Below are 22,930 nucleotides of genomic sequence, written 5' to 3' on the forward strand. Positions count from 1 at the left end.
TCTGCCCGCTCACCTGCGTCTCCCCAGCATCGGTATCGGTGTCCGCTGCTCGGGAGGAGACAACGTCTGCAATTAGAGCGGGCGGCCAGCAGAGGGCACGAGGCGGTCAGCCATGTGCGCGCAGTGCTGCTCGCCTGGACTCGGCGTGCGGCCGGGCCAAGGGATGCGCGAGTGTCGGGAAAGCGCGTCTTCATGCGGGACTCGTCGGCGTGTCGGCTGCGAAGTGACAGCTCTGCTCTGCCCCCACCGCAACGCAGGAGGGTTTCGGTGTTGGAAAAGTGACCGCGCGTGGACGAGCTGCCTCTAGATGGCGGTCACGGAGCGGAGGATTCCAGCACGCACGGACCGGCAGGGCGGGCAAGCTGGAAAAAACTTCCCCAGCTGTTCATTCCTTCCTGTAGTACGGACTGCCCAGACGGCACGGCTTACAGCCCTGCCCGTCACTGGGGCATTTCCATGCCTTTTGCTTAAGAGAAACCTCCATCTCACTACCTTTGTCCCTATGGCCAGACAGCGCTCCTTGCATGGCAGCCTCTGAGCTATTGCACCAAACTGAGTTACGGTCAGAACTGTTAGCAGAACTGCCTGCGTATCTTGTGCACTCTTTTAAAGCCCCTTGGCTTTAGCAGGTAATCATTGAAGCAAAGAAAAATGCATCACAGCCAGGTCTGCAAAAAAATACATGGAGACTTTAAACATTTTCTGTGCACGTTCTGTTCTGTGCAGTTAGCTGAGTCTGTTTGAGCACATAGGAGAGATTTCAGAAGGCAGTGCTCCAGCAGTGCTCCTGCAGTGCTCCAGCAGTGCACCAGCAGTGCTCCAGCAGTGCACCAGCAGTGCTCCTGCAGTGCTCCAGCAGTACTCGTGTGAGGCTGGGCGAGCTGCTGGCCAACCCACATTGCCAGCTGAGCAGAGCAGGTGTGCGGCAGCAAGGGTACAGGTCGGGTCTGACAGCCAGAGCCACAAACACGTGTGGATGGCTGACTCCTGATGCTCACAGCGGGCACTTCTACCCAGGACAGGGAATTACAGACACGTCCCCTTCAGCCCTTCTCTCCCATTGTTCAGCATTTAGTGAGCAAAATTGCTTCACTGAGGTCAGTGCTGCTTTTAATTGCCCTCTGCAGAACTTCCTTAGGAGAAGGACGAGCACAGTGCTGCTGCACTGCAAGACTCAACATCTCAGGCTGTTCTAATCGTAAGCGATTTAACTCTCTGATCCTGATAAATGTGCCGAAAGAAGAACGAAACCTTATAATTTAATTATTAGGAAGATGGAAATAAAGAACGACGTTTCCCAGGGTGCTATTACTATTTAACTTTTTAGCTTTCAGATTAACATCACCCTGCCCTAAGAACATTGGTGTTTTGAAGAGTTAACTTTTATTTGCTCACCAGAATATCAGTCTGAATGTAACACGGTGCACGCAGTGCATTTTAAAAGCTCCTGCCTTCCCGTTCTGCTCCTGGCCCTTTGACTGGCCCAACACAGGCCTGCGCCCTGAAGGTGAGCAGTGAGATTACACTGCCCTGTTTTCCCCACTTTCATGCATTCGGTTTGAAACCACACACAAAGGGAACTTAACCAACAAACACACCGTGGAGGTGACTGTAATCAGTGTAGCACCAAGACAGAGTGTGAAAACACATACATAATGAGGCCATTACGAGCCAAAGAAAATGACCAGAACAAAATAAGAACAAAATATATCCAGCACATCACAGGAGATCCCAGCTGGGTGCCCGCCCACATCTTGCTGCTTTTCATCCTGATCAAAGGCTCAGACAGAGGTAAAAATGATTCAGAGATGTCAGCAGATCCCGAGCAGATCAGAGCAGATTGTGATCCTGTCAGACCGTTTTTCATTATCCAGCGCTAATTTAAAGCACCGTGGGACAACGCGGCACCAAATCAATGCATTAGGCTCAGTGAGTTACAGGGGTACCAGATGATCAACACTGATTTGCATTCATCTTTGCAGCAGAGCTCTGCAGGACTCTGAAGGCAGTTCGGACTATGGAGCAAGAACAATGACCAAACTGTTCTTACCAGAAACAAACTCAAACTGAATTAAATGGAAACTCTTTCCTACCTTAAAAGGAGAAAACTGAAGTCCAGGAAAGGAAAGGCACCACCTGCACAGTGCTGTCCCGCGGTCACACGTCACACTGCAGTCAATGGGGAGTTGCTTGGCCGTGTAACAGGTTAAGACCCAACTCATTTCTTCTGCTGGGCTGTTCACCCCTTCGTTTCTTTCCCCTAGTACAGCTAGGGGACACAAGTAGCCCCCAACCAAGTAAGGAAAAGTGAATTTAATTGGAGCAGTTCCGCTTACATTACCTGTCATCATTGCACCAACACAGCTGGGCACTTACAGACACTGAAAACAGAAGAAATTTGCTAGGACAGGGAACAAACACTAAGAACAATATGAAGTCAACAGACTCTACAGCGTGAGGAAAGTTACCAGCATCATCAGTGAGTTGGATCGTAAATAAATCCAAGGGAAGTGCAGGCAAACTGGAGACTATGCGCTCTGAAAGCAAGAAGGTAGAAATGTTAGTGGGGGGAACAAGGGGAGCAGCAGAGGAGTGCTGGGAAGAAGTTGCAACAAACCCCAGTGGTCTGCAGCCAAATTAATCGGGGAATAAAGGGTGAGCAGGACATAACTTCATGCTGTGGTGTGCCAGCCCGACACCTTTGGGACACGCCGTGGAATGCTGAGACAATGGCCAAAGTGGTTCTGATACGTTTAACCTGATAAAAAACAGCAGCTGCACTTTGCATTGCCAGCATTTGGTTCTGAAATACCACACGCCAAAAATAACTACAATAAAAGAACAGGGACCAGCTTTCCATGGATGAGACTTCCATATTTATTGTTCTTCCATGTGCATAGAAAATGGCAGTGAAGTTTTTGTTTGTTTTTGTATGAAATATGCAGAGAATGGGGATGGGGGAGGTGCGGGAATGCTGAGCGGGACCTTGTGCTTCAAAATTACGCTGTTAATTGGATATATTTGAAAATTTATAACATTTCCTTGGAATTTATTTCTTTTTTGTGTACGATGTTTCAAATCTCTTTCAAAATGACACACTGCATTACAACTGGATGGCACTTGGAACCAATGTGGCATTTCCATATTTACACCAATGAAAGAAATTTACACGACATAATAGCATACAATCTCGACATTTAGTAATATCAATAAAACAAGGGCATCCATTTTATTTTTTTCTGTACAAACTATCAGAACAAGACTTTTATTCACATAAAAAACAGGCTTAATTTGCTCTGACCTACACACTTTCCAATTCATTTTACTCCATCCTCAAGCCTTTCGTCACATCGCCCACACCCTCACCAGACTACAGAAGCTACAAGTGATAATACCTAACATCTAAACAGAGCAAAGAAACATCCCTTCCAGTTTTTCTCTCTGACAGTTCTTCACTCAAAAAAAAAAAGCCCCCAGCAAAACCTAAAACAAAAAAACCCAAACCAAAGCCAAATGCCCTCCAAAACCCCAACCAAAAGACTTCCTTGTCTCCTCTTTAATTTCACCTTCAGATTTCATAACCGGGACATCAAACGAGGCCACTCCATTTCTTCTCAAGCACGATGAGAAACGTACTGCTGTTTTTTTTTCCTTTGCTGCTACACCCAGGAGTCAGGTGAACCCGGGTACTGTTCTGCCCTATAAGAAGATCGTCTGGTGGAATAAAAGTCTACATAATTTGTGGTTGATTTCAGTCCATACTGTGTTGCGTAGTCTGAATTAGCAGGAAAGTGAACTCGATCATCAAAGTATGGGTCCTCGTAGCTGTGTGGGGACTGCAGGTACAACCTGTACGCGTCGCAGTTTTTTCTGTTGGTATCTTCCTGGCTGTAGTACAGTTGCTGATGCTGTTTACAATGCGAAAGGAAAATGAACTTTTAAGATGTAATTAAACGGAGAAAATGCTTGTTTCTAGAGCTTATGCGCATCACACACAAAGCTTTCCCTGAGTAGTTAAGTGGAGCTCTTCCAATGACCACAACTGCGTGAAATGCCCTGAAGGCTCCAGGTAAAACTAATGCAGGGAAAACCCCTCAGCCTGTCTAAAGGTCACTGCCTGCATCCACTGCAAAGCCACTAACAATCCACAGCTGTGCTTTCCGGGCACGCGTAGAAGATACAGAACCTGACCATAGCTACCAAAAATATCTGCCAAGTCAGAAAAGGGGTCTGAGATCCAACTGTGCTACAAACATGCTAAGATGAGGGACTATCGAAGCAGAACACAGCGGTAAGATGGCAACAGCTCACGTACTTCTGAGCACTGTACTGCTCAGCCATGTAGATACTCTCCACAGAATCACTCTGACCTCACAAAGTGAAGGCAAGCTCTTTAAGGTCCCATTAAAACACTATAAGCTGAGTCGAGTCATTTCAATATCACTTCAGAACAAAATTTCAGACTCACCTGTAGCCGCCTGTTCTGCTCTCTGGCTGGTGAGGAATAGGAACTGATATAAATGGGTGACGTTTTGCTGGAGCCTGTGAGGAAATAGGTTTGGCATTATCTTCTCTCTTAATTTGTTTGTCCTTGTGCTTTTATTTGATCTAGAAAAATTACGTCGCACTCCAACAATTAAGTCTGCAGATCTTACAGTTTACTACCAATACAATAAGGTACAAGAGAATTGTATCCCTCAGCAGTAGTTAAGCACAAACCCCAGTGCTTTTTTTCTTTTCCCCACACATGTGCGCTGCTGAAAACCTTTAAAAGGAGGAAATTATTTCTCCCTATTTACTGACGTCTCTTATTTTGTGTCTGGAAGAAGGAAAAGCAAAATCAGGGAAGTTTGAAATCCCAGTATAGCTTTATACATACATAACAATATATATGCACAGGAAAACAACGTTTGATTCTGACGTAGAAAGTGTATAATAAAGTGATTATCTGTAACAGAGTTTGAAACTAAAATAAGTTTTCCAACCCCCCCGTCTTCCAGTACATAAACAGATCTCCCCTTATTCAGAGAATCAAAAAATGGCTTGGTTTGGAAGGGGCCTCAAAGACTATCTGTTATTCTGTCTGTCTTTTTAAAGAAAACAGCAGAGAGATACGAAAAACCTCTTTTGTTCCTCGTGCAACAAATAAAAGTGAAAACAACATTAAAAGCAACATTTCTGCTAACACAGCTGTCCATATTACGATTGCAGGAACCCCACATAGAAGGAATATTTCCTTATTCCAGCCGTGAGGTCACCTAGCTAGTACCTACCAGTATACATGTCTTTATGAGTGATGATGTCGCCGTGGTTGGTGTAATACTGCATAGAAGGCTGCGTTCGATCGTATTCGGAGCGGGGTTCTCTAATTCCTAATAAAGCCGGTGATGAAGATGTGCTGCCAACTGATAAGAAAGAAAGGCTGTTACTGCACAGACTGATCATCTCTCTCAAACCTGACCTTCTCTCTTCTCATCCTTTCCTTCTCCAAGCATCGGCAAATGAGATGAGCAAACTCATGGGTAATGGTCAGAATCAGTGTATTGCCTTTCCTGTATGAAGGGCTGCAATGGCGAGAGCTATCAACAGTGCACCATGGGATTATCACTGATACTTTTACGAGCATTCACCACCCCATAATGATTTGAAATAAGAGAGCAAACCCATTTCATTTTGGGCATGACTTCTGGAGAATTGTCTTGAACGTGTTTTTGGTTCTGGCTGTAGATACGTGGCCTGAACAGTCCACAGATTCAAGGTGCAGTTTTGATACCAGTATGTGCAACTTAGCATGTAGATTTAAGAGTATGTAGAAGCTGCCTTTGGTATCATGAGGTTGGAGAGAGACAAAGGGATGTTCAGGACAATCTCTCAGAATCCCAAAGGGCTGGGAGAAAACTGAACATGTGACTGAACAAGAAGATCTAGAACTGAAGACTATCGTCTACTGTTTTATGACACCAAAAACATCAGACCTGTGTGTTGTATGGTGGAGGCTGAGAGGAACTCTGGGCATGAAGGGTGTGCTGTCTTTCCTTGAGTCACTACAGCATAAGGTTGACGGCCAAATAAATCCCTGCCTCAATCCCTGTTGTTCAGTCACCTGTTTCACAAAGGTGTGTGTGAGGGTCGTTCCTTTTACTTATGTAAGTAATTAGCCAACTGCATTGTAGGAGCTGGTCAGTTATTTTAGCAAATGGTAAAAGTATTTTTCTCAGTATTAAGAGAGCTATTTGCATAAAAACAGAAGGGCAAATTGCATGAAATAAAACGCTAAACCCAGTGAAAGCCTGGCATGGTATTCCTGTCACAGAGATCTAAATCCTGCTCCTGGGGATGCTGAAGGAACAAAGGGAGCTTACTGCAACAGTCAGGAGTCAGAAGAGTAAGATCTGTTCTATTTGTTTTGCTCATTCTAATGGAACAAAACCACGTCCTTCACTAGTGGGTTTGCTCTCTGTGCTTTTAAGTACGAGGCCTGACCTACAATGCGACGCAGCTGAAAAGCAGTGATTCTGTAGAGGGAAACAGTGACAAAGTCCAGATGCCCCACAGTGTACATCAGTACAGTGTGCACTGAGCTTCACTTAGCACTACATCTAATCTGGTCCTACAGGCTGCATGCCTGCCATCAGCTGGGGTCTGCGGGTGCTCTGGAAGCACAGCATCTGACTCTGGTCCCAAAGGGATACAGTGCACACACTGTGAGTCTGTCTGAGCTTTTGTCATTAAGGAGTGAAAGGGGACATTCACTTCAAAGTGTGCTCTGTCCCACTGCAGAATGGAGCTGCTCACACACTGTGGGGTTGGAACCTGCCAGCAGTATCAGACAGGGTAACAGCACCTGTGTGCTGCTGGTTGTAGGGTTAAATACAGAGAAGAGGCAGCATGGCCCCAGTGCTTTAGAATGAGAAGTCAACAAAAGGCCATGAGCGTTCAATGAGATACAAGGTATCCCTGCAGTAGATACAAGGTATCCCTGCAGTAGATCTCCGTGTGTCTCCACTGACCTGACTGTATGACCGGCGACATCTGCTGGTTTGCTGTTGATAACGAGGGATGGGATTTGAATCTTTCTCGTTCCAGTGTCGACACCGGTGTAATGAAGTGACTCTGATTCCATCCGTCCTGTGCAGTGGTAAAAAGCGACAAACACAAATTATTGCTTCACACCAAAAAAAGCTTGGGAGCTTTTATGCAACACTTTTCCAATGAAGCTAATTTTGCAACCTACCTTCTTATAAATGCTGCGAAGGTCTCGATACTGCCACAACGTATTCAGCACCTGAGCAGCTGCCTTGACAACTTTCAGTGAAGATCTATGGAAATAAAGATAATTGCATCAGTAGAAAGCATGAGCTCCACTTCAACAGAATGGTGTTGAATGGTGTTCCAGGGCCATGGAAGAGCCTAAGCCCTGCAGCTGAACAAAGCCGGCTCTTAGTTGTGGTGCCTGCAGTCCAGCAGTGCCGGTGGGCTCAGCAGAGGCTGTGCACACTCTGACATGACAGTTAATTCCCTCTTCAGCCTAGAAATTCTCTCCTCGGGTCACCCAAGTGAGGAATACAGATAGTCACCATATCCAGAAATAAAACGTGGTGATAAGAAACATTGTTTAGTACATCTCACAAAAACTAAGACTTGTTTAGTACGTCTCACATAAACTAAGACTACACACTTCAAATCCTTACGCAATGTTCCCAGCAGTAGAAAAACAGCAAACAAATTACAAGGAGTTGGTACTGAATGTGTCCCGACATCCTCCGAGTGGGACTCGGTTCTCCAACCCGTGCTGCATTACCACAGGAGCAGTTTGGTCAGTAAATAAGCTTTCTGCTGGCCACAGAAGGGAGATCTGAGACTTCCTGCTTTATACAAGAGTCCTGCCAGCACGAGTTCCATCAGACATGCGGAGCAGCTCAGAGCAGAGATCCTGATCAGAGCTACAGGGGCTCCCTGAGGCTGGCTTGGTGCTGGCGCTGCATGGCTCAGACACTGCGGCACTCCCATGACGTGATGCTCTGCTGCCCACCCACTTCTGGAGGGTTTCAGTGCTACTGCCCACAGTGCCCTGTCAAGCCCCCAGCACAGCAGGCTGCATGGCACAGACAGACCCTCACCAGGCTGCAGGCAGCCAGAACCCATCAGCCAGCACTGGCAGTTCTATTCCAGACAATCCCAATGGAGAGGTTACTGTTTCTCCTCAGGTTTTCCTCACCGGCTAACAGCTGGCCATGCTGGATATAATTAACAGTTACTGTGATACCCTGACGAAGGTGTAAACATATCCTGATTTCAAAGAGCTCTAAATACTCTATTAATGTTGTAGGTGTTCAAAAGAAAAGTTTGAAATACCATTTTTCCTGAATAGACGCCATTAATGTAATTATTGCCTGCACCTGTAATAGCCTCCAAAAGCCGTGAATACACTGTAAAAGAATGGCAGGTATCAGACCAACTGCCTCGTCTGTCCAGTGTGACCCAGACTTGGTAGCTACTCAGATCAGGACGATAAAAAAAAGAACAGATTTTTCTAACACTTATTTGTATTTTTAACCTCCCCCACCCCTGGTTACCCACATCCTCAGGCATTTGGAATGAAATATGCAGATGACGTATGAAATTGTTGCCCACTTGCCTGTCACCTCTTCCTTTCGTTATGTTCACCAGCTTTTCTATTCCCCCAGTATCAGCGAGGGCTTTGGCATTCTCCATGTTCTTGCTGGTGACCTCATGCAGCGCACAGCAGATTGCAGCCACGGTCTCATCAGACAGTATGCTTGGGCCATTGCCTCCTGGCAGTCGGTTCACCAGATCTCGCATAGCATATTTACCTGCAGCAACCCACCAACAGAACCACATCAGAACGTCTGTTCTGCTACTGCAGGTTTGACATTCTAAGACTCATCAATAAATTGCATTTGAAAGCAGCCAAACGGAACATGGGATCAAATCCACAGAAGAACTCCAAGACTTCACACTTTACACAGGCAAGAGAGAGCAGAGATCACGTTTGTTTTTTTTCCCCTTCTCTCAGTCTGGCTTAAAAACCTGCATTTTGGTATTAAAACTGGAGCACCTGGAAGCAGATTATTTGGAGAAAGCAGAATTGTTCAAGAGAAAACACAACATTATTTCACGTGATCTGAGGAGCCGTGTACATCCCTCGGCTTCATTTATGGGGGCGCTAAGGAAATCCTTACAGTCATGAGGGCTGCCTTCCTTCAGACATTCTGTTCACCCTGTTTGTCACCCACAAGAGATCAGATCTCATCTCCTTCGGCTTCAATTACTGACTGACAGGAATAATCGCGCTGCAATCAAAGGAAATCAAGTAAAGCTGAAGTGGTTTTTTCTTTTACTGTTTAGGTTGTGTTGATAATTAAGCGATTACTAATTGCTTTTGCTGACTTGCATTTGTACGTCACGGTGCTTGACGAATAAGCCTTCCTCAAAGCCCTTTGCCATCTATTTGCACAACGTGTCTGGGGAAAAATGTTACCCAAAAATGAATTCTGTGCACAAAGGCAATTCCTTTTCAAACAGTGGAAAGGTACCACCGCCAGCGCTGTGCACAGTACTGCTCTGTCACTGCCAGTGTTTTGGGAAGCTGAGCAACACACCCTGCCACACAGCACCTTATACTGCTATTTGTTAGAGTGCCCGTTCTGTCAAATAACCTTTTTACCCCAGAGTTTTGATCGCTGAAAGCCAAGAGCTCCGCACTGACCAATGGTGATGAAGCTGTATAAAAAGGGCACTGGCACAGGCTTGTTTCTGACTCACTTTGTGTCTCAGAATGTTTTATGCCTGGAAAGCCGATAACCCTGTGATAGCTGACGGAGAGAGCACAGGAAGAGGGACGTTCCTAACTGACAAGTTCTGCCATGAGGGGAAGGAGAAGTTCTGAGAACAGATTATCACAGGTGGGAAAGCTCCAGAAGTACATAATTTACAGCTGCATTTATGTTTTTGAGAGTAGCCATCTCTTATCTGCATAAATAATTACTGCATGCATGCTTGCCCCATTAGCCTACAATACAGAAAATTCCAGTTACAAAAATCAAACATCTTTACGTCTTGACCTGAGTTCGCAGGTTCCTTTGGGCTGCAGGAGCGAGGTGTGCTCAACACTTGCCAAGGGAGACAGATTTCTGACCAAGGCAGGGGAAGTTTTCACTTTTGTTTTTAAAGGGTAGATGTGAGAGGCATAGATGAGAACTTTAAATGTTAAATATTAACACTGTCAGAAGGAAAGCAGTAAGTTCTTCTAGCAAGCATCCTTACCGATTACTGAATTCAGCGAAGTCATGCATATAGTGCTCTACATCTGGGTTTTGGTGGAAATATTTCACTAGGAGAGGATTTTTCCCCTCTCCCCCTATCCAGCACTATTAAAGTATTTACTGGTGTGCTGGCAGCGGGGCTGTCCTCTTCTGTTAGTGTACACGAGGGACCTTGAAGCCCTCTGAGAAGGCTTCCCTTTATTAGCTCCAAGGAAGCAGAGTTGTATTTTCCATCATATTTTGTGCTGACAGTTTCCTGTCCAGTTCATCTGAGGTCACTTCAGCCCACTGAGAAGAGACTGGCATGCACGATGGCTAAAGGCAAACCAAACCAACAGTATGACTCTGAAAAGCTCCTGCTGTCAAAAAAATTAACTTCTGGGGCACAATTGATGTGATGCAGTAGAATCAAGTATGCTGTTTCTATTGGTAGAATCTCACGTTGTACTCTTCCAATATTAGGTCAGACTGATTCGTTATTCCTCACAGTTCTGCACTCACCAATAAGCTCCTTATTCCGAACATCTAAGGCCATGTTCCTTAGGGCGGTTGCCACAGATGAAACGACTCTATCGTTATCCATCCTCAGGAGCTCCACAAGGATCGGCAGTCCTTTCTCCTTCCTTACAGCAGCTCGGATGTATGCTGCAAACTGTAACAGAGCTCCACGTTACTTGCAGATCTATTGGGGCATTCTGACTGAAACTGTCTCTCATTAGATGATAATTCCAAAGTATTTTAAGGACATCTTTACATTTTCCAATGCAAAGATGATATGTCAGCAGTTAAGTGGTTCCTTTTATCATTACTAACAAGGGCTGACTCTGCTCTTTTTCACCCATTCCTGGTGTGGCACAATATTTTAAGAAGTGGTCTGGCAGACAAAACATCCTGATAGGTGACAAAGCATTGAAGAAGGACAAGTACTTTTCTAAAAAAGGGTCAATTTTGAAGCGGGCATAAAACGAAGCAGCCTTATCTGGTTTTCTACAGCAAAGAAAGCAATTAACATTTTCTCCATCCCCCTGTGACAAATACATCCCATTAATGAAGTATTCTCACCTAATGCTGTTGTGACACATTGTGTGTGAGAGCCATTAGCAGCAATATATGGAAATGAAAATGATAAAGCAAATACAGCTTTTTAATGCTCGTAACCAATACACTACATACCACAGTCCTGATGTTATGAAGTGTGATTACTGCCTATTACATGTACATCTTGACTATACAGTTTCCAGATCGCTCTTCCTGCCTACCATCTTTGACATCGCCTTTAACTGCAGAAATAACATTCCATAGCACAGAAGCTCTAATGCCACGCTCCAGAGAGAAAGAGGAGGAAAATCAGGTACCTTCCAGTTGCCTGCAGAAAGATTCTGGAGAGATCCTGCAGAGCCCTCGAGAGTGGCTGGATTGGAGCTTTCTGCTAGCAGCGTTAGGTACGGCTTTACCACCGATGGGTGCCACAGCATTTCTACCCCCTTAGGAGACTTGGAAAATCCTGGTATAGGGCCAACTCCATCCCACTGAGAAACGAATACGTATTTGTAAATGCAACAAAGCTCTGTATTTTCATTCAACATACGGTGTTTTTCTTCAAGTTATGTTCATCGTTAGTTAAACATTTTAAACATTTGCAATAATAAAAAAAAGGCAGACCTGGTCTTCCTGTGAAGTTTTTTTTTTCTTCTTCTTCTTTTTCCCCCAGCAGCTTGGCTCGGAGTCTTTGCTTGGTGACTCCTTTCCCAACAAGTCGTCCAGCTCATTGATGCCCAGCAGACGCGCCTGAGGCACCTCCAGCTCCAAGCGGTAGGAAAGGTTTCTCAGGGTGCACACACAGTTCTCCACTGTCTGAAAGCAGTAAAGATGTCGTGTAATTTGTTGCTTTCTCGTGTAGTGATGAAACACCAAACAAATTAAGCATAGATGAACAGGTATCCTAAAGCACAAGCATCAGATACTAATTCTGGGCCTTGGACATTACGACACTTGTTTTTGGGGAAAACTGCAATCTCTCTCCCGAAATCAGCAAACATGAGCATATTTACAACAGCCTTCCCTATTATAGTGGCCTTAGTAACCTGCAAAGGAAAAGCATGAGAGCTTACTATTAAATGAATGAATACTTGGCAGGAGTGAGTAGTCCAGAACAAAGTATGACTGCATTGCGCGACTGAATGTGACTGTGCGTCAGTAACCTGGGGCTCAGTGACCATCAGCTGTTAAAAACAGCACAGTGAGAAACTGCATTACACAAACCCCAAGAGATCAGGACAGACACACGGGTTAGCGTTAGGATCCCTCAGATGAAATGGGCACACACCTTGCTGTCATAATCCGATGTGTTCACACAGGTGTGGATCACATAGAGCAGAGAATCAACCAGCCCTTCGCAGGACCTCATCTGCTTCCGGGCTTCTTCCCCCGCAGAGCTTAGATTCCTAAACAGTCCAAATGAGAAACGAATGCAGTGCACCCACCGACAGACAGACACCATTTATCGGATAGTTTGCAGGTGACTTTCCATTATTTTCTTCAAACAAACAAAACCCCAATAGAATAATAATAATAAATATAATAACTTAGAGAAGTTAAAAACAAACACACCAGTTGGTGCAACAACCCCCTGCCAGCTTTCATAAGTGATGAGTAAGATTCAAATGATAATTTCAAGGTAGAATTGACTCGAGGACAAAACAAGCCCTAAAGAGAATGCCTTTCTCACAGACGATTTCCATACGAGCTGTCTCTGTCGTAGTAGCACAAAAGTACAGCATGTGTGCTGTACAATAGGTGGGTGGGCTTGTCTCAGTTAAAAACACCCTTTGCTGCCTCTTTGTAAGACTGGATCCATTCAGTGCTGTGTTCTGTGGTGCAATGCCACTGACATCTGTAATATGCATACATAGAAGTATAAACTAGGGTGTGGGGAAAGGAACAGGCTGCACTGTGCTTCAGAGTAAGCAGCAAAGGGTATGTTGACAATTAGTTGCCTCCGAGGCAACCACCCTGCAAATCCTGAAATGCATGCGGTGAGTGGATGTGTGCTAAGACCAGCGCTGCTGCTGTGTCTGCATGCTCTCCATGAAGACACGTGTTCTCTAGGTAATAAACTAGCACTGAATGTCCAACAGCAGTGTGAACCTTGTCTTGAAAAATAACCCATTAAGTGCAAAATAACAGTACGTGAAAATATTCTGAAGTGTAGAAGGGTTACCAGAAAATAAAAAGCAGTTCCAGTGTATCTACTGAAAAACAATGGTCTTACTGCAAGTTTGAAAAGTGATGAAGTGATAAACAACCGTACAGGTGAACAGAAATGGCTCATTTACTGCCCCAGGTGCTCGATGCCTCTTTTCAGATGTTTTAGTTTCATATTTTATTATTCTGAAGAATACTTCTGTTCTTACTGCTGTGTAAGAAATCCACAAAGGGAACAGTCAAACATTTCTTTACTTGTATATATAGAAAAAGTCTGTAAACATATACCTACACAAAGAATCACCAGAGACACATGAAGCTATGAGCCATACACACAGTGCAAAACCTGCGGTATTTCAGATGGGAAGAGCACACTCATCAGTTGCACTTCATACAAAAAATAGCCAAAATTTAATGCCTAGCCATTACAATTAACACCTCTTGGTGACTTTGTACTGTTCGTATTCTCTTAATACAGAAAAACGTATATTCTTAATACAGAAAAAAAAACAAACAAACAACGAATTTGAAAGCTGCCTGATTGCTAGAACTAAATGGAAGGCAGCAGCAATTTTGCCTTAAGGATTAAGGGTAGGAAGGAGCTGCTGGGAAGCAGGGCTGTTGTGTACCATGGGGTGCTGCAGAACAGGAGGTTACCTCAGGCATCCCGTCGTGTTGCGCAGAACCAGGGACGTCTGAAATTTCATTTTGTGATCATCATCAAAGGAGGCACTGTTCCACCCGGAGTGCGGCACTATCACAGTGTTTGTCAGCGTTGACAGAGCGTCTCTAATGATTGTCATCTTCACCGCATCACATGAAGACAAGTTCCAGAGAACCCCTTCAGAAGAGATTTCCATTGTGGTTGTTAGAGCTAGCAGATATGCAGCAATACTGGCTACCTAACAGACTTTGCTTTCAACAGGAGAAAGATAATTAGCCTATGCATTTAGTTTGCAGTGCAATTTAATATTACTCTAACGGTTCCAGTCCATAAATAGCCAGCAAAGCTGCCACGATAGGACTTTCTTCACCCTGATGTAACATTCTCTCCTATTCAAGTTGATGTATTTGGCATCCCCCATCCTGGCTGGCTGTCCAGGGTGCAAGCTCTTTGAGGAAGGAGTGGGAAGGTGAGAGGACAGCCCCCACAGAGCGCCCTAACAGAGCAGCAGCTGAGCCTCCCACCACGCTGAGAAGGAAAGCAAGCAGATTCATGAACAAATATTTCCCTCTTTCACTTAGGGGAAGAAACCCAACTCCTCCCTAAAGTACAGCTCATTCTGCAGCCTGACATGTATGTAATACTCAGCAGATCCAGTTTGTTCTGAAGGAAACAGAGTTCCTTCACCGACTAGAACTTGAAGTCGTTTATTCTGCCTGTGCTTTCTGCCTGCAACAAGTGCCAGACTCGTGGCCTATAAGCTGAAAGCACTGCCTCAAGATCCAGAGTAGAAGAAATGCTGATTTGCAGCCTGGCTGTGACCGCAGTCACGCACTGCGGAGCTTTGGGGCAGTAACCACAGGGTTCACTTCTCCCCCTGAATCTGTACTTCTGTGCTAACGGTTTTATCTGCTACTAATCAAAATGTGTGGTTTTGTATTGACAAAATACTAATGCTCAAATACAAATCCAGCCAATATACTCAATTCCAGTCACTTACCAGTTATTTCTAGGTCTTATCCACGTCAGAAACATTATCTGTGCTACAGTTCTGCACCGGTCTCTACACAAAGCATACCTGTTACGAGCTCTTTTATTTCTGCATCAACAGATTTTCTTAACAACCGTAGAAGCGCAGGGATCCCACCAACGTTCTTCATTGCAATCTTGTTTTCATCAGTAGACTTTCCATACACAAGGTTTCTCAGTGCACCACACGCGTTCTTCTGAACCTCCAGGACTCTGTGATCCAGGAGATCCACCAGGTGTTTGATCCCTCCCAGCCGGCACACCTGGGAAACAGCACAGGAATATCAGCACCTGCTGCTTTCATTGCAGGGAGGGAATGTCCACAACCTCACTGGGCAGCCTGTTCCTGTGTCTCACAGTGAAGAATTTCTTCCTAATATTTAGAACAAATCTGCCCTCTTCCAGTTTAAAACCATTTCTCCTAATCCTGTCACTACCTGCCTTATAAAAAGTCCCTCCCCAGCTTTCCTGCAGGCTATAACGTCCCCCAGGAGCTTTCTCCTCCCTATGCTGAAGAGCCCCAGCTTTCTCACCCTGTCCCCGTACAAAAGGTGCTCCAGCCCTCTGATCATCTTCCTGGCCCTCCTCGGAACCCACTTAATCTCTCTTATAATGTTTGAAGTGCTGTTGTGTTGACATACATTTGCACATCCATGCCACCCATGCAAGTTCCAAGTGACACAACAGATGGATCATTTTCCCAGCCTGTACCCGAAGTTGGATGCACATAATTCAAAATAAAACTGGAGTTAGAAAATCATTCCTGAGATTTTTGTTTTGCTGAGCCAGTCAGTATCTTTAAATGCAGCAGCTGTTTCTTCTCTGAACGGCAACTACATTCACAAATTAAACCCCAAACAAACAAAACCAAAACAAACCAACCCAAAGCCACTCACAAAATAGTACGTTACTGAACCAACAAACTAATGCTGGCCTCTGCTTTGAGGGGGACGTTCTCTGTAAGGTACCACATACCTACAGTACCTCGTACTCAGACTGCCATGAAGGCATGTCGAATACCACATCGCTCCAGTGCTAAGTAGGGAAAACAACTGAGATGCTGCTTCATATACAATGGAGAAGTTAATATCACACTCAGAGTGCTTAAATGTGCCACGTTGTTTGTGCTTTTTTGAAAAAAATACAAGTTTCCCAAACGAATCCTGTAACAACAAAATTACAACGAGGACAAACCAGATCTTACAGAATGATGTACACAGATGAAGAATATCGCAAGAACTCCTATGTGAGAAGTCCCACCTCTTAAAGAACACCAAGACTGCCCACAAACCTGCCTTTATCTTCTGATGGCTGCCATCTTTAGCAGAAGATTGAAACTACCACCGCTGAGCAGCAGCGAGCTGCGCTAGGTTAGCTTCTTGTAGAAGTTACACCAACGTTTTATTTACAAAGGATTTATTGTGCAAATGACAAATAAAACCCACATATGAATGGAAAAGCAAATTCCTTTAGAATCTGTCTGCAGACATCAACAGTTCCATGAACACAGGTGTCAAGAAATGTACTCTGCATTTCTGCTAGATTACACTGCCCAACATCAGACTTATTCACATCACTTCCAGCTGTTATGCAGGAAAGGTGTGTGTGTTTGTCTGCACACGCCTGTCCACACGTGTATTTCAATACTGACATACACCTAGAGCAAACAAACACATGAGGCTCAGAATATGGTGTTGCAACAAGAAAGGAAAGCAAAGACCAGTGCGCCAGTTGCTCTTTTAGTTTATGGCTTCCCCCAGATCAGAAGTGCACTCACTGCAGTACCTCTGTTTTCACTTTGTTATCTCCAAAGCACAAATGCTGAAGGTAGGCAGCCGCATTCGCCTGGACCGATGGGAACTGGTGCTGCAGCATGTGAATGACCTCAGGCAGTTCTGGATCTCTCCAAGCAAACTCCCTTCGTTGGACAAACACATTCAAGGAAAGGCATTAGTTACAAATGTGTGTTTATTTACTAAGTAGAACTAGTAGAATATCTTAAGTATTGCACAACAGTTCTGGAGTATTGGGGGTAGGAGGAAAACCAATTACATTAGAACAGCTATGTCACATCAGCTTCTAGTCTTCTTACTGGAAAAGGACCCTTCATTTTCTGTGCTTGAGTTAGTTTGGTTGTTGACAACACAGATCCATGTGATAAAACTCTACCAACTAAAACACTGCAACCTACATCAGTCTCTGTGAGCTGAAGTATATAACGCAAGATGCACAGTGAACACTGCAATATCTTTTACTCTGCATTCAGAGTTCTGATTTGAAGTCAGCTGTGCTTGAACAAAAGCTGTGCAATCTCAGGAGTTCATCACCAGATGCAGTAAGTTCAAAAGGTTTGAGTTAACCAGGGATATAAACTTGATATAATTTCAATCAAACTTTGCTAAACATGGTGATTTTGTGCAGTTGAATCCAGGACAAGTCATTAAGCCATTCTTATGCCCAATGCCCAGATTTAGAAAAACTGCCATTAACATTTGTTACACCATTTCCTTCTTTTTGTAAAGGAAAAAAAAAAAAAAAAGTAAAAAAAAAAAAGTAGTATTTCAGTTTTTCTATTCTCAAAAACCCAGGGAAGGGATGTTCTAAGAAGAGCACTTCAATAGCTACTCAAAGGCTAAAGCAGCCTGGCCAGTCAGGTCTCCCCAGAATCCACTCATCATAATGGGGAAGTTCAGTTACTGACCTTATTTGTGTCGCTACTCTGAGATTAATTTCTCCCTAACAACAATAGAAAACAATGATTTGGCTGAGGGGACCTTCAGAGGTCATCCAGCCCAACTGCCCCATCACTTCTGGCTAACCAAGAACAAGCAGCGCGTTACCTAAATGCATCTTGAACACCTGGGCCACCTTGATTTGTTCCAGAGTGTGACCACCCCCACGGCAACGATATGAAGACTTCTCTCACTAAGACAGTAAATATCACCTTATAACAAGTATGTTTGGTTCTTGAAAGCACAAGTGGACTTGCCTGGGGTCTTTTTGAATGCTATCTATGGATGGAGATCGCGTGGTCCCATCATCGGCGGGCACTGTGTGCTGCAGCCTGTTATAGCCAGACTCTGACAGTCGGTACTGCATTGACCTGTAGGGTTCCGCATAGGTAGCAGTTGTGTTCAGAGCATAATTATTTCTTTGGTATGTGAGTGTGCTACGCTGACTGGATGATCTTTGCAGATTTCCAACTCCTAGTATAAAATTAGTATTAAAACAAACCAGGTAACAAATGTCTATTGAAGAGAAGAGACAATACAAAGTTAAAAGTGTAAGCAAAAAAAATCAGTCTAAAAAAGGTGCATAGTGCTCAATGTTGAAAGCTGCCGCCAGTTGTAAGGGAACAGTTACTCAGCATCCCAGAAAAGACAGAGAGGCTGGCTGCAGAGATACAGGTTTGGTGGAATCAGGCTTATGCCCCAGCTTGCCTGAGCATTTAAAGAGAGATATGCATCTTGTGCCATTAAGGAGAAATTAGGATGCAAAACGTTTTAAGGTGTATAATAAAATTCAATTACCAACAGTAACTTCAATTTGCCAACAGTACTAAAAAGAAAAAGGAAAAAGAATTAAACAAAAATTTATATAGTTCGTTTTCCATTTTACTTTCACAATTACTTGCACATTTTCCTCAAATAAAAGCTAGTAAGGGAATGATTTCAAAGTATTAAGCTAATGGTTTCCAAGTTAGGAACATGGATGTAGCTTCCTGACTCAGCAGAACTGTTGTGGTAACTTCTTTTTTTCTAAGGTAACTGATATCAGGTGGACAAGTGAGCAGAGAATTCCCATTTCTAGTTGTATTTGGTAGATATACTGGCATATCTTGACAAACTGCATCTACTGTACGCTGTGGGAGAGAGGAAAACTGCAAAAGCCTCCTTCACTATCCTGTGCTCTTTGTATTTCAGGAGTGAAATGCACAAACAAGCAGTTTTCAGATGTAGAAATGCAAGACACATTAATTGGACTCTTCTCCGTAAATATTTCTAGAGAGTTTAGTTAGATAACTCTCATGTTTCCACACTGTTTAAAAATTACTCCAATACACAAATACTTTACAGAGAGTCAGTTCTAATTCTACTAATAATGCCCATGCACTTCATGATCTGTCAGTAGCAATTCTACCAACTACTACAGAAGTATTTAATTTTCACTACACTATCTTCAGACGTAGCATTCTGACATGATCCTCAGCTAGGAAGGGAGGTAAAAACTGTATTTCTACTGTGAAAGATACGGTAGGTAATTCAGTTGTGCAAGTTATCATTTTACTGCCCTGATAAATTTAAAAAGGTAAAAAAGGACACACTCAGCTGGTATTTGAATGATGCACAGAGAATGGAAGAGCAAGCAGTAAAACGTTTATGTCATGAAATACTCTGCTTGGATGTACCGGAGTGCATGCCATCAAAGAACATATTCTGAACCTAACTTGACACAGACATACAGCCCAAGGTATTTCCTGCAAACATCATAAAAACTTTAAATTCCTGCTGGTCATTTAAGTACCTCCAGCCTAGTTCCTGCCCACACTGATTTGTGGCACGCAGTTTCTCCTTTGAAATCAAATATATCTATCTCCTATATGCCATAGGCCCCAAAAAAGCTCCACTATGTAAACCAAGCACAGCTCTGGTACAGCTGATGGAAGCGCTCTGTAAACCCTTTACCTACCTGACCCTGTTCGATATAGTGCTGACTGGGATCCCTGGTGGAGCTCAATTGTTCCATGATTTGGACTACGGTACACGGGACTGTAGTAAGTTCTGCCTTCATAGATAGGGGTGATGTGCAAGTCAGGAGATACAGCTGATCGTAATTCCTGTCCTAGTTGACTGTGTTGACTAGCATATGAACTCCTCAGGCCTGAAACCAAGAAGAGGTAAATATGTACATAGCCCACACTGACCAAAAACAAATCAGTGATGCTTTTATCTTTCTTACTTTAGCCAAGAAAAAATTGCATTATAGCTACACAAGAAACATTTCTGCCTTAAACTTCTTTCCATTGTTAAATGATGCACACCAAAACATTCATTGACAAATCAGTATTCAAACAGTAAAACACTGACAACTTTAAGTTTTTCAACTCATTTTTCTACTGTAGCATCTACAGTTAAGGTCTGAGTGAAAGCCAAGCCAGCACACACAGTTCACAAACTGAGCACAGTGAATGTGACCGGGCATGGCACATCAGGCTGATGGTTAAACTTGGTGATCTCGAAGGTCTTTTCCCACCTAGATGATGCTGTGTTTCTATATCCTGTTCTGCTGGAACTGCAGGAGATGCTCGTTTTTCACCTTCCTTTTAGCTGGCTACCTTGAGTTCTGTTTCTTTTACCTCTGCTGCATTTAACATCATTTCCTCAGCAGTGAGCTTGCTGCTATCGCTGCAGCACTGCCAGAGCCTACCTCTTACCCAGCTTATGAAGCAGGGAAGAGCACTGGTCGGTACTAACAGCACAGCTGCATCAGTGCTAACCTTTCCCCCGGACCCAATAAATATTTCAGTATTAAATTGTTCCCCTAAAGAAACATGAGGACTACTTTATACGAGGAAAGGGAAGGTTTTTCTCACTGAAGGACTGAGAACAGGAAAGTAATAACTCTGCAAGCTTCCTGGAAAGTTTATTGTAAGAATGGCTACAAAATGAGTTGCTAAGCATGACTGCAGCAGCTGCTAATTATTTCCCTAACACTACAAATGCATTGACCTTAAAATCTGCTTCTGAATCACTGGTTTATCCAGTAAGTCTTTTCATCTCTTTTAAGAGGATAATATTAGTTCACCCGTTTAGAGAAGATAATATTCTCAAGCAGTGAAATTTGTAAAGTACCTTAACAGTGCTTAAAGAGTACAGATTTACTGTTATGTCAAACTGTGCGGTCCATTGGACTGTGTTCACTTTAACTACTGAAATGCTTTTCGCATCCAATTCAGTTTTTATCCATAGCAAATCAGTAGATTATTAAGCCTTGCAAATAGAGGTTGGAGAGAAGACACCTTATTCTGGTTGCTGGGAAATAAGATTATTTGGGGATTGCCTGAGGTATAATAGTTCAAAAGAAAACAGACGTTGCAGTCACTGCTCAGAAGAGCATACAGTCCTAACTGCAAGATCGCCCGTTTGTGCTCCTTTAGGTGAAGGTCAGACAAAAACAGCAATCACAAAGAACGTAGAGCACATAGTAACTGGATCTCAACAGGAACTGCCTCTCTGATTAATAAAGACTATGCTTCAAGACTTTGTTTTAAGATAATAACACCCTATATTTAAGTTGAAGTCCTTTGAGAGAACAGAATTACTAGAAAAAAATAAGAGACTAAAATTCAATGGCACTGTTATCTATTTTATGAAAGACCTATATGTGAAACAGCATAATGCCTTTTACTGTGCATGTAGCCTGCACATACACGTAAATGTACTTCAAAAATACTACAGCGCTTCTGTTTGGAAGACTCACAATTTCACATAGCCACATAAATCCCAGAGCATGCAACCAAAGGCAATGCATTGCTAGCTTGATGGCTAAGTTGGAGAGAAAGGTGGTATTTGCTTTGAACTTCCTGTACTGATACACAGTGTTGGACATCAGCATTTACCAAATGCACCACAGTCGTGTTCTTCTGCTACAGCACTTAATTTGTTTGCTTAATTTAAGTTGTAGGTTTGTAACAAGCTTTAAACTGTGTCTTTTCCTTTTTTTACTAACCTGTAAGGCTATCTGGACGTGGAGGAACCATTCTCTCATATATATCATACTGCTGTCCGTACTGTTCGATATCATGAACCGTTCTCTGCAGTGTTGTTCCCAAATGCTGTGGAACTGCAGTCATACCAGAACGCTTTGGGGAAGATGATCCCAGCTGGGATTGGGGTGGAGAAGCAACTCTGGTCTGTACATCAGCGAGGGCAAGAGGAGAGCCAACTCTGGCTGATGCTTGGTACTGGGAAGTCCCGCCGTTGGGATTTGCAGTCTGTCTGGATGTGATGGAGCCAATCCGCCGCACAGTCACTGGGGAAGCAGGTCTCTGTGCAGCATACGGGGATGCTGCCCGCTGTACTGGCAGAGTAGTGGATGAATACGCATGAGAAGCAAGGGATCTTTGCTCAGCAACTGATGGAGAACCATACCCACTACCCAGAGATGTTCGCAGAGACCCCCTGGAAGGGGAAACACCTGTGCTGACCACGTAAGAAGGAGACTGTGCTCTGGACGGGACTGAACTGACGCGCCTCATGGCTCGGTTGGTAGCAACGTTTGCTGAAGGCTGCTTAAAAACAAAATCAAACATTTTTCAGTATTATCAGCTAGAAGATAATTTTCTCCCGTAAGTCAGAAGCCAACAAGAAATATAAGCAATTTATCAATATATTTTGCTGCTGCTGAAGAATAACTTTTACCCTAAACATCATCCCTTCAAGATTCCCTATAAAACAACCTTTTCTAGCCAGAATTTCCTGATGTGTGAAATGGCACTTTCAGCAGTGCTCCATTCCGTTCTTCCTTGGCTTTCTGTGTTAACATGCTTTCTTACTACTTCAATAAACAATTAACCCTAGAAATTGAAAAACAGCATTGTAAAGAATTCTAGAATAAGCTAATAAAGATTTTCCAATTAAAAACATTCTGACTAATGAAAAAGAAAGGGAGGAAGGCTAGAAAAGGAATGCGGCACAGGAACATCAATACCATCTTTCTTTAAGCGCCACGTTCATGTGGGCAAAAT

At 43.7% G+C, this 22,930-nt stretch overlaps 1 protein-coding gene across 12 annotated transcripts in view; it reads right to left on the reverse strand.

The window, feature by feature from the left end:
• Positions 1-3,178: 3,178 nt before the first annotated feature.
• Positions 3,179-22,930, reverse strand: part of PKP4 (plakophilin 4) — a 60,628-nt gene continuing 40,876 nt past the window's right edge. For 6 of the 12 annotated variants that reach the window (XM_072341113.1, XM_072341111.1, XM_072341122.1 and 3 more), the window contains 16 exons: positions 21,913-22,471; positions 19,873-20,064; positions 18,173-18,389; positions 16,969-17,101; positions 15,233-15,446; positions 14,148-14,331; positions 12,613-12,730; positions 11,949-12,140; positions 11,642-11,815; positions 10,788-10,938; positions 8,639-8,834; positions 7,235-7,319; positions 7,011-7,128; positions 5,274-5,405; positions 4,469-4,542; positions 3,179-3,908 (listed from right to left, as the gene is read on the reverse strand). In XM_072341113.1, the coding sequence (XP_072197214.1) occupies positions 3,660-3,908; positions 4,469-4,542; positions 5,274-5,405; positions 7,011-7,128; positions 7,235-7,319; positions 8,639-8,834; positions 10,788-10,938; positions 11,642-11,815; positions 11,949-12,140; positions 12,613-12,730; positions 14,148-14,331; positions 15,233-15,446; positions 16,969-17,101; positions 18,173-18,389; positions 19,873-20,064; positions 21,913-22,471 (2,988 nt within the window). In that variant the 3' untranslated portion in view covers positions 3,179-3,659. Of the gene's footprint in view, positions 3,909-4,468; positions 4,543-5,273; positions 5,406-7,010; positions 7,129-7,234; positions 7,320-8,638; positions 8,835-10,787; positions 10,939-11,641; positions 11,816-11,948; positions 12,141-12,612; positions 12,731-14,147; positions 14,332-15,232; positions 15,447-16,968; positions 17,102-18,172; positions 18,390-19,872; positions 20,065-21,912; positions 22,475-22,930 lie in introns of all 12 variants that reach the window. The other 6 variants (XM_072341112.1, XM_072341110.1, XM_072341114.1 and 3 more) reach the window with 1 other exon arrangement.

Source organism: Excalfactoria chinensis, chromosome 7, assembly GCF_039878825.1.
Source record: "Excalfactoria chinensis isolate bCotChi1 chromosome 7, bCotChi1.hap2, whole genome shotgun sequence".
Taxonomy (NCBI): Eukaryota; Metazoa; Chordata; class Aves; order Galliformes; family Phasianidae; genus Excalfactoria; species Excalfactoria chinensis.